The sequence below is a fragment of the Tilletiopsis washingtonensis genome (genome assembly GCF_003144115.1).
Source record: "Tilletiopsis washingtonensis strain MCA 4186 unplaced genomic scaffold FA09scaffold_16, whole genome shotgun sequence".
NCBI classification, from domain to species: Eukaryota; Fungi; Basidiomycota; class Exobasidiomycetes; order Entylomatales; genus Tilletiopsis; species Tilletiopsis washingtonensis.
In genome coordinates this window covers 245,390-259,956 of record NW_020312013.1, presented here as the reverse complement: position 1 = coordinate 259,956, position 14,567 = coordinate 245,390, and the positions used below count along the sequence as shown (strand labels likewise).

At 68.9% G+C, this 14,567-nt stretch overlaps 5 protein-coding genes across 5 annotated transcripts; 2 read left to right on the top strand and 3 right to left on the bottom strand.

The window, feature by feature from the left end:
• Window positions 1-177: 177 nt before the first annotated feature.
• On the bottom strand, window positions 178-3,015 carry FA09DRAFT_331129 (hypothetical protein). Its single transcript, XM_025742882.1, has 2 exons — window positions 1,966-3,015; window positions 178-1,904 (listed from the first exon to the last, which is right to left on the bottom strand). The coding sequence occupies exons 1-2, from the start codon at window positions 2,609-2,611 to the stop codon at window positions 259-261; spliced, it is 2,292 nt and encodes a 763-aa protein (XP_025596922.1). The 5' UTR covers window positions 2,612-3,015; the 3' UTR covers window positions 178-258.
• Window positions 3,016-4,263: 1,248 nt separating this feature from the next.
• FA09DRAFT_80634 (hypothetical protein) lies at window positions 4,264-5,512 on the top strand. The gene has a single exon (XM_025745840.1). It carries the CDS (start codon window positions 4,484-4,486, stop codon window positions 5,372-5,374), a length of 891 nt encoding a protein of 296 aa, XP_025596921.1. The 5' UTR covers window positions 4,264-4,483; the 3' UTR covers window positions 5,375-5,512.
• FA09DRAFT_331127 (hypothetical protein) lies at window positions 5,358-7,353 on the bottom strand. The gene is made up of 4 exons (XM_025742881.1): window positions 6,736-7,353; window positions 6,499-6,671; window positions 6,278-6,369; window positions 5,358-6,203 (listed from the first exon to the last, which is right to left on the bottom strand). The coding sequence occupies exons 1-4, from the start codon at window positions 7,292-7,294 to the stop codon at window positions 5,651-5,653; spliced, it is 1,377 nt and encodes a 458-aa protein (XP_025596920.1). The 5' UTR covers window positions 7,295-7,353; the 3' UTR covers window positions 5,358-5,650.
• Window positions 7,354-7,899: 546 nt separating this feature from the next.
• FA09DRAFT_320712 (putative Cdk1-cyclin-dependent kinase 1) lies at window positions 7,900-9,964 on the top strand. Its single transcript, XM_025740988.1, has 7 exons — window positions 7,900-8,206; window positions 8,268-8,433; window positions 8,662-8,788; window positions 8,957-9,127; window positions 9,187-9,350; window positions 9,419-9,597; window positions 9,667-9,964. The coding sequence occupies exons 1-7, from the start codon at window positions 8,170-8,172 to the stop codon at window positions 9,711-9,713; spliced, it is 891 nt and encodes a 296-aa protein (XP_025596919.1). The 5' UTR covers window positions 7,900-8,169; the 3' UTR covers window positions 9,714-9,964.
• Window positions 9,965-9,989: 25 nt separating this feature from the next.
• On the bottom strand, window positions 9,990-14,485 carry FA09DRAFT_331126 (Vps5-domain-containing protein). Its single transcript, XM_025742880.1, has 10 exons — window positions 14,429-14,485; window positions 14,316-14,372; window positions 13,848-14,262; window positions 13,317-13,734; window positions 11,900-13,258; window positions 11,465-11,845; window positions 11,312-11,405; window positions 11,045-11,250; window positions 10,674-10,976; window positions 9,990-10,620 (listed from the first exon to the last, which is right to left on the bottom strand). Exons 1-10 carry the CDS (start codon window positions 14,448-14,450, stop codon window positions 10,033-10,035), a joined length of 3,843 nt encoding a protein of 1,280 aa, XP_025596918.1. The 5' UTR covers window positions 14,451-14,485; the 3' UTR covers window positions 9,990-10,032.
• Window positions 14,486-14,567: the final 82 nt, after the last annotated feature.

The following is a 14,567-nucleotide window of genomic DNA, read 5'->3' as shown; positions in this document are numbered from 1 at the left end:
CCGCTCGGCTCGCCCGTTGCCAACTGCCCGCACTGCGCCCGCACACGCGACGCTCTCGGCTGCGCTCGGCACCTCGCCGCTCGGCGCTGCTGGGTCGCTCAATGTCAAGCATCGCATCGCTCATGATGCTCGGGGCAAGCTTGCCGGCAGGCGCGCACACATCGCGTGGGAACAGGAGGACAGATGGTGGTGACATTGAGCGGCCGTGAGAGCGGTGACAGTGAAGACAGTCCGAGGTGCGATACAGGAGGAAAATAATCAGGGGATGGCGACGACGACAACCGTGGCAATGACGGAGAGGACGGTGCACTGCAGCATCGCCTTGAGCGCCGAGAGCTGGTGCGTGCGGCGCACGTGCTCGTCGAACACCTGCTCCGTGTCGGTGGCGAAGCCGGTCCAGTTCAGCGCCGCCTTCCACCAGGTGCGCGGCGAGGAGCGAGGCGCCGCAGCGACAGAGTGCACGCTCGGCGCCGCCGTCGACGTGCCGAGGCGCGGCGAGCGCGGCAGGGCATCGAGCGTCGGCTTGGCCGAGACGAAGCCGACGGAGAGCGGCAGGCCGGGCACGTGGAAGGAGCGCGCCAGCACGCTGCTCGTGCTCGGCGACATGCGCCGCTGCTCGACGAGCGGGTCGGCCAGCGGCGTCTGCACGCCGCGCGACGTCGTGCGCTCGGCGCGGTGCACGGGCGCCGGTGCGGGTGTCGTCGAGGCGTACGTGGCAGTGCGAGGGAGCGCATCCTCGGCCGCCGTGCGCTTGAAGCGCGAGGGCACAAAGTAAAGCAGCAGCGCCTTGAGCTCCGGCGCCATGAGCCACGGACCAGGCGTCGGGGCTGCCTCGGCAGCGGCATCGCCGCCCGCCTCGCTCTTGTAGTCCTCGTCGGCCTGCGCCGACTTCTCGCCCGTCGATGCCTCGATGAGGTGGGCCGGCGTCTGCATCTTGGCCTCCTCGGTGCCCTTGGCCGGCTCATGGTTGCCGCGCAGGCTGAGCCACACGCACACGCCTGTCCACGCCGCGATGATGTAGCCAAAGCCGGCCATCCAGAGCGGCAGCGTCAGGATGCGGTACCAGCGCTCGACGCGCCCGCGGTCACCGGCGTTGGGCGTGTGGTAGTGCGGCGAGAGCGGGCTTGGCTCGATGATGAGCAGCACCGACAGGAGGATGGCGAGTGCAGTGCAGACGATGCCAACGGCCAGACGGCCGCGCTTGGCCTTGGTGCCGAGGTTCTGCGAGGCAGACTCGAAGAACGCCGGCAGCACATGCGTGTCGAGATGCGCCGTCACGGCCACGCTGAGCGCCATGAGCGCGTCCGGGTGCGTTGTGAGCGTTGCGTCGGCGAGCGTCTGGCGCACCAGCTCCTCGGAGATGAGGCCCAGGCCGCTCATCCAGGACAGCCGCGGCGCGCGACGAGACGGCGCCTGACCCGGCTTGCCCAGCTCGCCGACGTAGGTGGCGACGAGATTGTTGAAGCGCTTGCGCAGCGGCTGCTCGGAGATTGAGATGCGCGAGTCGGACTTGTTGAGCACCTGCGAGCTGACGCTGACGCGGCACGCGGCGTCGTCGCCACGCTGCAGCTCCGGGATGCGCGCCTTGTGCGAGGCACTGAGCGAGCGGTACTCGCGTGCGTAGCGGTCGACGGCGACGACGAAGTCCAGCGCGTCGAGCTCGTCGCCCTCGGGCGGAGAGACGACGCGGGCGCGGCCCTTACCCGTGTGCTCGACGGGCACGTCGTCGTTGACGAGCGTCTTCTCGTGGTCGCTCGAGCTGCCGCGCGCCTCAAGGTCCAGCACACCACGCGGTGCGTGAACAGGTGCGCCACCGAGGAAGGAGAGATCTGGCTCCAGCGTCACGCGTGATGTCGAAGCGGCAGCGCCAAGACGTTGCGACAGCAAGTGGCTCCGAAAGTCGGCTGCAGTGGCGTGAAGCGTCAGCAGACCAGGTCTGGCTCTAGTCCTCCACGAGTCACTCACGCAGCGAGATTGGACGGCATGTGCGGCGCTCAACAATGTCCTCGACAGACACGGCAGGGCGCGGCGCCGGCAGCTCCTCCTCGATGATGGAGTTCGGCCGCCGCGAGACAAGGCGCCATGCGTTGCGCAGCGCCTTGCCCGAGCCGCTCTTGCGCGACGCACAGCTGCCGGCCGACGAGTTGTTCGGGCTGCACGCCGTGAAGCCCGCCGCCGAGTTGAGACAGACGTCGCCACTCTCGTCCGCACCCGGATACAGGCGTCCACGGCGGAGGCCGCCGTCCTTGCGCCGCGGCGTGCGCGCCACACGGGGACTGGCCCAGCCCTCCTCGCCCGTCTGCGTGTTGCGGCCGTCGATGCCGATGCCGCCGATGAGCAACTCGCCCTCGGCCGAGAAGCTGCAGCCGCGCGGGTCGTCGCAGACATAGCCGCTGGGCAAGTAGGTGGCGACGTGCGCCGGCTGCGGCAGCGGCAGCAGTGGCGCCGTGGGCGAGGCCGACGGCGGCAGCTCGGAGCCCGTCGAGCGCGTCAGCGCGCTGGAGCAGCGGTGCGGCAGCGGCATCCGGCTGGGTGCCGGCACGACGTCGTCGAGCGTGTGCGCGGAGGTCGAGGCCGTCATGGACGCCACGTCGCGGTTGCCAGAGGACATGTCGGGTGGGTGATGGTGGTGCGAAGGAAGAGACCCTGGAGGCGCTGTCTGCCAACCTGACAGCAGAAGCGGCAAGCGCTAGTGCGTCCAGCCAACCAGATCGGGGCTGCAGCGGCGGAGACGTCGACGACAGGCGCTCTCGAAGCGGCGGCAGAGGCTCACTGCAGTGACGTAGCCGCAGGGGCACGCCAAGAGCGGGCGAGTGGGTGGTGGTGCCGTCGCAAGCGGCCGAGCGGCGCGAGCTGCACGGCAATGCACGCTGCGCCGAGCGTGCCTGCAGAGACGTTAGTGTGCGAGCAGCCGATTGCGGCAGTGCGAGGCTGGCGGTGAGGGTGTGCGCGAGATGTTGGCGGGAGGGATGGCAGCGAGGAGAGGCAAGATGCGAGGTGCAAGGAGGCGGAGGGGGGCCGGTGGGCGCTGCCTAGCTCGCGCGCGTGTGCAAGCTAAAGGCAGGGCGCGTCGCAGCGGGCAGCGCGCGCAGGGCGGCAGGCGCAGGCACAGCGTCGGACGTGCAGCCGCGAGCTGGCCTGCGTGCGATGCCCAAGCACCGCTGCAGCAGCCGCTCAGCAGCGCGCTGCTGACCACGAAGCGCCAGCCGCAGAGTCCAGCCGCTCAGACGCCACGGCACGCACAAACGACGGCGCGGAGCGTGAAGGGCCGCTGCGCAGAAGCACGCCGGCGCGGCCGCCTGCCGGCTTCGCTGCAGCTGCGTTGTGCGAGGCGTGGGCACGCCTTTGCGCTCGGCCGCATGGCTTTGCTGCTGCGCTACCCGCGGCCGGCACAGGCGCAGAGGGCACGGCGAGCTCGGCGCAGACTCCGCCCGCGCCGCCCAGCGCGCCGGGCAGTCGGCGAGCCGCTCGCCGTGCAGGGCCAGAGACTGCTGCGCTCTGCGGCGCTGCGGGCGGCGTGTGGCGGGCGGGCAAGCGAGGCGGATGCCCCGCCATGCGCGGCCAGTTCTTGCGCCGGCGCTCTCAAGCAGGGCCGGCGCCGCGCTGCGCTTCAGAGCTGTCCAAAGGGCCGCTAGCGACGCCACCGTTCCCGGGGGCGCAGCGCCGCTGGGCTCAAGCCCGAGCTGCCGCACGCCGAGTCTCGCCCACGGCCATGCGCCGCGCGACCCTCGGGCAGCGGCAGCGCAGCAGCGCCGAGGCGAAGGGTGCGCGAGAGCAGCTCGGACGCTCGCCTTTGGTGTTCCGCCGCTCGCACCGCCTGCGCAGGACGCAGCGCTGCAGCATCTGCATCGCAGCGGCTGCGACGCAGAGAAAGCGACGCATGACGGCCGGCGCCGGGCGGTGCTGTGTGCCTCCCGCGCCGGCGATGCGTGTGCCGGCTGGCCGGCCCACGGGCTTCAAGCTGCGCGCATCGCATGGCAGGGCGGGCGTGCTCGAGGACCGTGATACGGAGCGGCAGGGCGACGCATGTAGCCAATGGCGCACGAGGCGTGGGAGGGAGGGGCAGGCATGGTGGGTGGCGCGCGCGGGGGGCAGCAAGGCGCGATGGCGAGCAAGCATCAGCGACGGCGGCGCGAGGAACGCGGAACGGCGCCGGGCGATGCCCATGGGCGCGATGCGTGCGGCGCGAGGGTGACGCTCGGAGGCGCCGCACGCGGCCCGCGCCGCGGCGCGCGCGTCAGCAAGCATCGCACCTCGCTGCGTCACCTCCCGACATCGCGGCAGAGCCACTTGCGGAGCCTCCCATACGCAAGCATGCACACTGCGCAAGAGGCGCTGCGCAACGGCGTAACGCTGCGATAGCTGCCGTCGGCCCGCTATTGCGCGGGCTGCGGGACCTCTGCGCAGAGCCGCCGAGCAGGCAAGGAGCAGAGGGCAGCCGCTGCCCCCGTTTCCACACCGTCCGCGGAGCCAGAGAGCGCAGATGCTCTCCGCAACGGCGGCGCCGGCGTGCCTGCCTCACGTGCGCCGCAGAGCAGCTTTCACCTCGCCCACGCAAAGTCGTACGGTCAGCCACGCCGTGCTGCGAGGGCCAGGGTCGGGCCATGAGGCAGCGCGCGAGCGCCGTCCAAGGGTCGGCGTTCGCGAGCGGGGCGACGGGCGGCGGCATGCGGAGTCCGGCGCCGAGTCCAGACCCCGCGCGACCGCAGCGCGTCAAGGTCAGCGCCGTGCAGCGCCGTCGTCAGTCGGGTGCGACGCCGCCGCTGCTCCGTCCTCGCATTCTGCATGTGCACATGCGCCCGCACCGGCAACGTCGTCGCCGGAGCGGAGGAGGGGCCTCCTTGGCCATGGCCGAGGGTGGTACGAGGCGATCCATGTCTCCTGCGGTGCTGCGTGCAGGTCGGCATACAAGCAGGCACAGGCGAGCTGCGGGCCGCAACGAGAGCTCGAGATGCGAGAGGCCTGTGGCGGCCAGCCAGCGCTGAGAGCCGGCAAAGAAATCGTGAGCGTCAGGCGGCTATCGATGCTGCGGCCTCGAGTGGGATGCCCGCGGCGCCGGGCCGTCTCAGGGGGCGCGCAGCATGCAGCAGTGCTCGTCGCCGCTCCCAGCGGCAGGCGCAGGCGCAGACTTGCCAGCCACAGCCCCGCTCAGGCCTCCGGGCGCAGACGAGCTTCTCAGGCACAGCAAGCAGCCTGCCGCTGCCACCCACCGGTGTGGCTGGCGCTGCTGGGCTTCTGGCGCCATCGCGCCACCCTGCGGGCGACCAAAGCGCCATGTCCTGTGCCTGCATTAAGCCTGCCTGTCAGCGCCGCCATGGCTGGTGGCTTCACCACGGACGGGCGTCGCTGCGCTGCAGAGCTGGTATCAAAATAGATTATTTGCGCCCTTGTCGACGACCCCTTCTCCCTCGACCCGCCCATCGACCGGCACGCCTCGCAAGCATGCCGGAGACGCAGCGGACAATTTCAGAGCCCGTCTCTGCTCTACCGCGAGGACGGCAGCATTTGCGAATTGGCTGCTGGCGTCAGGTCATGCCAGCGCGCGGGATGAGCTTCGAGGTCCGCCTCGGCGTCGCGACGGCCCTTGGCTTGCCGGCTCCGCAGACGGCGATGCGCATCGGGCATTTGCACTCGTAACTTTTTGGCGCCATTATGCCCACAGCGAGGCGAGACGACCCCATGCCCACAGCAGCGCCTGGATGCCGATGGCGCTCCCGATGGGCAGGCTGAGGTTGTCGTCGACGCCGCCAAGCTCGAGGCCCTCCACGACGCCCGCCACGAGGCCGGCGCCGGAGCAGAGCAGCCAGAGCGGCATGGCGGCCACGGTGCTGCCGGGGAGCAGCTGCGCCTTGGCGGCTGCAAAGACGGAGCTGGCCGTCTGTCCGAGGCTGCTCGAGGGCGCCAGCGGCGGCGAGGCACGGAAGCCCCAGCGCAGCCCGGTCCAGCCGGAGTGCAGCGGCCCGTGCGTGGCCGGCGTGCCGAAGACGGCGTGCGTAGGCGTCCAGCTGAGGCCCGACGGCCGCTCGCCGCGCACGGCAATGCCGGTGCCCCAGAAGACGTACGCCGTGGCCGTGCCGGCAATGACGGCGGCCAGGAAGCCCGCAGACGACTTGCGGCTCGCAAAGGGCGGCGACGGCAGCGGCGGCGTGTAGCGGCCGAAGAGACGGCCGAAGACCGACGCGGCAGTGTCGCCCCACGAGAGCCTGCGAGCACGAGGGCATGAAAGCATCAGCCTCGCTGTGATGCGCAGCATTAGGCAAAGAAGGCTGCCACTCACATCATGACGGAGACGCAGGCAATGTCTTCCGGGAAGAAGTGCAGGCACGTGATGACGCCGATCAGGAACGGCACCACACCGTTGACTTGCTTCTGCGGAGGCGAAGGCGGCATCAGCACGCTATGTGGAGGCTCACAAGCCAGACAACAGCCCAGAGAGTCGCCGGCGCCAGCCTCGCGCAGCTGCTGCCGCTACTGCTTTGCTCCAGCACAACGACTCACCTTCTCTGCCTCGCGCATCAGCGCACCCAGCACGCTCTCGTACACGCGCTCAAAGGCCGGGTTGTTGAGCCGGATCACATCGGCCGTGCCCACGATGGCCAGGAAGCTGGACATGGTGCGCACGATGGTGGAGAGGTCCGCGCCCGACAGGTACGCATACAGCACCCAGAAGCCTGGACAAGCGCGAGCGTTGTGAGCATCCAGCTGCGCATGCCGCGACGCAGGCACAGCACGCACCGATGGAGCCGTGGAAGAGCTTGCGCGGAATCTCCCAGCTCTTGGCGGGCTTGTGCCGCTTGTTGAGCACGCCCTTTGCATCCTTGCCCACGGCGCGCTCCACCTCATTCTGCTCGCCCCGCCGCCGCAGGCCCTCGCGGTTGGCGCGCCCGCTCGCCTTGGCCTCCTCGCTGAGCCCCTCGACCGTCGGCGTCTGCGGCTGGTTCTTCAGGCCTGGAACTGGCCCTGCAGATGCCGAGCGCTCCTCGTCCGAGTTGGAGCCGGAGCCGTTGGGCGTGGCATCTTCGGGCGCGCGCGCCAGGGCACGCAGCACGGCCTGGCCGCGCTGGATGCTGGCCGAGCGGGCGCGCGTCGTGAAGGAGCTGCCCGAGTCGGAGCGCGCCGGTGGTGGCGGCGCCGGCTTGCTTGCGGCGGAAGAGGAGGCCGGCGACATGGCGGCCTGCAGCGGCGGCAGCGCCGAGAGCGAGGCGAGCGGCGGCGACGCGGGGTTGTGCAGGCGGTGCGTCGAGGCGCTGGAGCTCGTCGAGGCGGAAGAGGCAGACTGGCGCCGAGCAGGCATGCGCTGGGGGCTGACTGGAGAAGCAAAGTGCGGTGAGCGTTGAGGACGTCGTCGAGGAGAGGAAGCGAGAAGAGGCGAGCCGCACGGCGTCGCGCCCTCGGCCAAGCCTTGCGCCCGGCCGCCTGATACGCACGGGCGCATCACGTGACCGCCTCGTGCGACGTCGCTGTCCACACCCGCCCGCCAGGCACCAGGCTCACGCCCAGCGCTCACGCTGCTCTTCGACGTGCTGAGCGTGCTGACGAAACAGGTGCTGCCGCCTGCTTGACCTGCTCGCCCTCACCGCGAGCTCGTCGCTGCGTCTCTCCACGCAGGGCGTGTGAGGCGCTCGCAGGACGGCAGCACCGCGACGCGTCGGGCGCGTCCAGGCGTGCGAGACCAACACGCCGGCGCGCCGGCTGTGTGGCGCGCCAGGCACGGCTTGCCCTGCCAGCAGCCGCGGCTCGGCTGCTGGTGCTGGTGCTGCTGCACGGGGTCGGCGCGCAGCCAGCTCGGCACAAGACGCCGCCGCTCGCTGATCTTGTAGTCGCGCCTTACGGAGAGCTGCTCTTGATACAGATGCGCGGCGGGGCGACTACAGCGGCTCATGGCGATCTGTTGGTCTGGCTCACCTCAAGCGCGGCAAGGGCAAGGAGACGGCCACCGCCGCACGTCTACGCGCGCCGCTCCATTCCCTCTCCCACCTCCATCGTCTCACAAGCACTCCCAACTCACGCTCAAGCACACACCTCACGACTCCTCGTCGCGCCCAGCTTCTGCTCACATCTCGCGCCGCTGTCACTGCGCCTCGCTCCGTCCGCCGCGAGCCGCCCGCTCCTACCCGCACCCGCGCCCGCCTCGGCACCGCGCCGCGCCTGCTGCGCGCCACTGCTGCCATGGAGAACTACCAGAAGATTGAGAAGGTCGGCGAGGGTGAGTCTGATACACTGGGCAGCTCGCTGCGCCGCCGCTCAGCGCGGCGTCTCTCCGCTAGGCACGTACGGCGTCGTGTACAAGGCCAAGGACCTGACGCCCGGCGCCGGCGGGCGCATCGTCGCGCTCAAGAAGATCCGCCTCGAGGCCGAGGACGAGGGCGTGCCGAGCACGGCAATCCGCGAGATCAGCCTGCTCAAGGAGCTCAAGGACGACAACATCGTCCGGTAAGTCGCGTCGCGGGCGTGGGTCGTTGCAGCCAGAGAGCGGGGACACGGCGTGCAGGTCGGCGGCTGCCGGCAGTGTGCTTGCGGCACCGAGCATGCTCGCAGCACTCGGCAGGCTCGCGTCCCAGCACACTCGCAGCCATGTGCTCTCCTGCGCTCCGGCCTCTCTGTGCTGCTGGCGAGGCTACCAGGAGGCAAGGAGCTCAGACCGCCCCTTGCGCACTCCAGGCTGCTCGACATCATTCACCAGGAGTCCAAGCTCTACCTCGTCTTTGAGTTCCTCGACCTCGACCTGAAGAAGTACATGGACAATGTCGGCAGCACCCCGGACGGCCTGGGCCCGGACATGGTCAGAGTGAGTCGCAGCGTGGACGAGGAGGGCTAGGGACGAGGCCCGCCTCAGCCGGAGAGCCGAACTGTTCGTCGGCTCGCCTCTGACCATGGAGCACTCTCGCGCGCGCCTGCGCCAGAGCGAGGTGGCCCGACGCAGCCACAGCGCTCGAGCACTGACTCTCGCCCACAGAAATTCACGTTTCAGCTCATCCGCGGCATCTACTACTGCCACGCGCACCGCATCCTGCACCGCGACCTCAAGCCGCAGAACCTGCTGATCGACAAGGAGGGCAACCTGAAGCTCGCCGACTTTGGCCTCGCGCGTGCCTTTGGCATTCCGCTGCGGACATACACGCACGAGGTGAGCTGGCCAGCACGCAGAGCGCATGTGCTGCAGGGCTGACGCGCTGCGACGCTCAGGTCGTGACGCTCTGGTACCGCGCTCCCGAGGTTCTCTTGGGCTCGCGGCATTACAGCACGGCCATCGACATGTGGAGCGTGGGCTGCATCTTTGCGGAGATGGCCATGCGGGCACCGCTCTTCCCCGGCGACTCGGAGATCGACGAGATTTTCCGCATCTTCCGGTGAGGCCTTGTGCCCGAGCACGCTTCTTGTCTCTCGCAGCTCGGCTGATGCGTCTTGCGTGCCGCAGGACTCTGGGCACGCCGACGGACGAGGAGTGGCCGGGTGTCAAGAGCCTGCCCGACTACAAGTCGTCGTTCCCGCAGTGGAGCGGCGTGCCATTGACAAAGGCCGTGCCCGCGCTCGACGGCCACGGCATCGACCTGCTGCGCGGCATGCTGGTCTACGACCCGGCCGGACGTGTCAGCGGTGCGTGCTGCTGATTGTCAGTCCTGACTGGCTGCTGCATAGCTGACATTGTCCCCCACCTGCGCGCAGCCAAGCGGTGCCTCGACCACCCGTACTTCCAGGCTGCGGCCGCGTGAGCTGCGCCAGCTCCATCACTCCGCCTCTCCTCGGCCGCGCCCCGCAGGTGGCCCTCTTCTTTCCGCATGAGAATCCCTCTCCTGCCTCAGTCTCTCGCTATTGTCTTGTGCTCACTCTTCTACTCAACCCGATCGGCTCCCCCATGTATCGCATCCCGCTCACCATCTATCCTCATGGCCGCGCCTGTCACGTCCGACTGGCCGCGACGCAGCCGCCTCACGGCACATCTGCACTATATGCGTCATCGCGACCTCACTTGCGCGTCTCGGGCGATGCACGCGACAGCTGATATATTTGTGCAAGCGGCTCGCGCTGCAGCTAGATGCCGAGCAGCTCGGCCGTGGTCGCCTTGGCAACAGGCGCAGCCTCCTCCTCCTCAACCTTCGCCGCTGTCTCCGCCGGCGGTGGCGCTTGCTCTGCCACGGGCAGCTCCGAGGCTGGTGCAGCCTGGTCGTCTTTGTCGTTGGCCGCGTCCTCGACAGCTTTCGGCTGGCTGGCTGGGGCCTCGCTCGTGCTCTCGAGCGCTGCAGGTGCAGCTGCACCGCCCTGCTGTGCATCAGGCGCTGGCGCGACAGCTGCCTTGCTTTCTTCCGGTGCAGAGGGCTGCGCAACGGCCTGCTGCGCCTCCTCGCCGTCTGCTGCAGCTGCGGCCGGCTCGCCATCCAGCTGCTCGGCGGGCGCGGGCCCAGACGCCTCCGCAGGCTCTGCGGTCTCTGCCTGCTCCGTCGCCGGGTCCACGGCCGGGCTAGGCGCAGTGCCTTCTGGCTCGCTCGAGGCCGGCACGCCGTCTTGCGTCTCGGGAGCGGGCGCAGCAGGCGTCGCCGGCTTCGCTGCAGACGCCTCAGGGCGCGGCGGCGCCGTCTGGCGCTCGAGCAGGGCGCAGTACTGCGCCCATTCGCCAATGAGCTGCGAGGCGTGTGAGCACGATGAAGGCTCGAGTGCGAGACAGGTTCACTCACCTCCTGCTGCCTCTCAATCTGTCCTTGCAGCCATGTGTCCACGGCAGCGCGCAAGTCGGTGACCTTCTCGTGGTCGAAGCGCGCCATCTCTTCCTTGCACTTGAGGCCCACCAGGTCAAAGTCGCGCTTGAGCGCCAGCGCCTTGCCTTCTGCGTCCGTCACATCGAGGAGGCTGCTGTGCAGGCGCTCGTTGCTGACACGGCCCTCGCGTCCGAGCTTCTCGTGCCTGATGCGTGCCTTGCGTCCTTCCTCGTCCGAGCGCTGCCACGCCTGCCACACGTCGACGCGCGTAGCGAAAGCTTTCTGCAGAAGTGGCGTCATGTGAGCATCATCGAGCCGGGCAGATCGAGCCGGACAGCCAAGAGACTCACCCTAATGCTGCCGACGATGCGCTCGTACTCGTACAGCACGCTGCCCAGCTCCCGCGCATCCGCCTCGGCCTGGAGGTCGGCCAGCTCGCAAGTGCGTCGCTCCACCTCGCCCAGGCCTGCGAAGCAGGTCGACAGGCTGCGCGAGAGCGAGCTACCCGACAGCATCATGATGGCATGACTGAGCTCTGACGTAGCAGCGGCGGTCTCTGTGTGCAGCAGGTGAGGCGTCAGCGTGTGCACCCTGCTGGCCAATCATTCCTCACGCACCTCGCCGCTGTTGCGACACAGCATTGACTGCCTTGACAAGCTGCTTGAGATGGCCCTCAAGATGATCAAGGTAGACCTTCTGCACATCGAACCACTAGCCACGGCGCAGCACATCAGTTGCAAGACCAGCGCCGGCAAGCAGTGCGTACGCACCTCGTCGAACTCGTGGAACTTGGGCGCAGACATGCTGCTCGACCAGCCAAAGTACGTCTTCTGCTCGGGCGTCGGGACCGGCCCCTTGCGGATGTCTCTCAGCTTCACGTCGGCCGCAAAGTTGTCGCTGTGCAGAAAGAGGCGCAGGTCTTCGTCGTCCTGCAGCAGCGCGTGGTTGGCGATCTTGTTGATGCAGTTCTCGAGGCCGTGCCGCCGCGCCTCGACCAGCTCAGGTGCGAAGCGCGCCAGCCGGACCTTCTCAGGCACGGGCGGGATGAAGACGCCTGGGTTGTTGTGCACGAGCGCAGCGTGCAGCCAGCGGAAGTCGGAGTAGCGCCGCAGGACGGAGAACTGCTGTGAGCGGAAATAGTTGGCAGACGTCTGTGGCAAGGCCGTCAGGATCTGGTCCAAGCTGCTGAGCGCCGAGCCGCCCACCTTTGTCCGGACAGTGTACACGATGTGCGCCGTCATGGGGTCGCCCTTCTTCTGCGGGTCGCCAACCTTGACCACGAACCACGGCCTGGCCGGGGCCGCCTCCTCTTCGACGGCGTCCGTGCGCGCCGATGGTGCCGGCACATCATGGCTCGTGGACGCCTCGGACGCCAGACCGAATGTGACCTCGCCGTAGCCGCCAGGAAACGCATCGTGGCTGCTCTCGCGCGGACTCGGCTGCCCGTAGCCATCTGAGTCGCCATCCTCGGGTGCAACCAGGTCCGGCCCGTCGCGCGGCGCAGCGAGGGCGGGCAGATGACTGGTGCTTCGCCGGCCGACATCAGAGCTCGCGCTCCGACTCGGCGGCGCAGCGCCAGGCGCCAGCGGGTCAGCTGCCTTTGGCTCGCCGTCGCCATTGACGACAGTGGAGGGTGCCTCAGTCGTCTGGCTCGCGGCATCGTCTGGCGTCTGCTGGGCGTCGAGAGAGTGGCGAGAGCGCGAAGACTCCGGCGAGTTGCGGCCCGACGTCGCTGGCGGCGTGGGGCGGGCCTGCAGCGAGTTGAAGGAAGGATTTGGCGAGGTCGGCGCAGCCATGTGCGGCGGAATGGGCGACTCTGTCCGCGACGATGAAGCACGCGACGGCGATGCTGTGCTGCCACCTCGCGCACGCGGCCGCGCTGGATGGGCAGCCGCCGCCGCAGAGTCGTCGCGGCTGGGCTCGGTAGCGGTCGTCGCGCCTGAAGCTTCCTTGCTCGCCTCTTCCGGTGCCGCTGTAGCGGAGGCTGGCACCTTGGCTTCGTCTTGCGCCCGCGACGAGTCGGCAGCGGAGCTGTCGGGAGCCTCAGCAGCTTGCGGCGCGCTGGCCTGTGCCGCTTCTGCTGCGTCTCGCTCCTGCGCCTGCTCTCTCTGACGCTCCTCCTCTTTGGCCTGCGCAGCTTGCGCCTCTGCAGCATCGCTCGCAGCCTTCTGTGCTGCGAGCTCGGCTCGCGCCTTTTCCTCCTCGGCCTGACGCTGCGCCTCCTCCTCGGCACGCTTCTGCTCCTCTTGCCGAGCCGCTTCCGCCTGTTCCTCGCGCCTACGCTCCTCCTCGACTCGTAATCTCTCCGCCTCGGCTTCCTCCTCTTTGCGCTTCCGCTCCGCTTCTGCTTCCGCCTCCTGCCGTTGCCGCTCAGCTTCAGCCTCCTCATGTCGCCTCCGCTCGGCCTCGGCCTCAGCTTCGGCCTGCAGTCGCTGCCGCTCGGCCTCGGCCTCGGCCTCTGCGATCTTGTGCTGCCGTTCGGCCTCTTCGGCTGCGGCGGCTGCTTCTGCTTCCCGTTTGGCGCGAGCAGTCACGGCAAGCTCTGTGAGGTAGGGAGTCCACCACTGTGATCGGGCCATCGTTGAGTCCCTTGCTGAGCTACTAGCACGGAGCCGCACTCACGTCTTCAAAGGGCGTGCATGCGATGTCAATGCCCAGCGCTTCCGTCGCGCTGCAGTCGAGCTTGACATGCTTGGGCCGGCTCGTGTCTGATGGCGATGGCTCGTACACTGCCTCGAGATGGTCGACAGACGCAGGCTCGGACAGCGAACGCTGGATGCGGGCCAGGACGTAGCACATGTCCAGCTTCGACATGGCCTCGCGCGCGCTGAAGTGCAGAATCGGCGGTACGATAAAAGCATTGCTCGAGAGCGACGCTCGCCATATTGAGCACAGCGACTCGAGCGCGCGCGCCACGTCCGCCACTGCTGTTGGGTAGCGCACTGCCATTGCATCCATCTTCAGCGGCTCGGCGCGAGGCACAAGAGCGTCCAGCAGGCAGTTGACGGCCGACTCGCTGTTCGCTTCCGCCCGGCCGTACCTGATGGGCAGACTCAGTTCACGCACTCATCAAGCGATGTATCGCCATCGAGGTCCGCCAGACTCGCAGACGCAGCCCAAGCGGCCCTGCTGACCATCTTCTAGCACACTCACAGGACAGGCACGCGCCAGCTAGTACTCCGTCCCTCCGCTCCATTAGCGGCGACGCGGCGCTCGCCGTCCCACTTGCTTGAGCCGTAGGCATTCAGCGGGTTCGGCGCGTCGTCGACGCTGTACGGTGGCGAGGTGCCGTCAAACACGTAGTCCGTGCTGATGTTGACCATGAGCGGCTTGCCGGCGCCCTCGACGTCAAGCGCCGCCGCAAGGCGCGCCAGGGTGCCTGGCACCTCGACGTTGAGCGCGTGCGCTGCTTCAGGGTTGCCCTGCACTACATCCGGGCGGCGCTCGGCGGCGCAGTGGATGATGGCCTCGGGCTGGAAGCGCTGCAGCTCGGCGGCCAGGCGCGACTCGTCCAGCAAGTCGATGGCCACGAGCGGCGCTGCGGCACGCGTCTTTGCCAGGCCCAGCACTGTGCGGTGCGTCAGCGGTGCATGCGTCGAGCTGCCTGCGGGCACGACGCACCCTCGTGCCCGGCGGTCTGGAAGCGCTCGACGACGGCGCGGCCGAGGAGGCCAGAGGCTGAGAATGACGTCGTGAGCAGTGGCAGGGGGCAGCAGCGCAGCGCAGCAGCTGACCTCCAGTGACAAGAACGCGCATCGAGCAAGCAAGGAAGGAGTGATGGTCGTCGGGAGGCCAAGGCTCGAGCAGTGCACGGATCACTGCGCTGCTCCACACGACGCCCCTGGCTGGGCGCGCACGCACGTGACTGCCGGA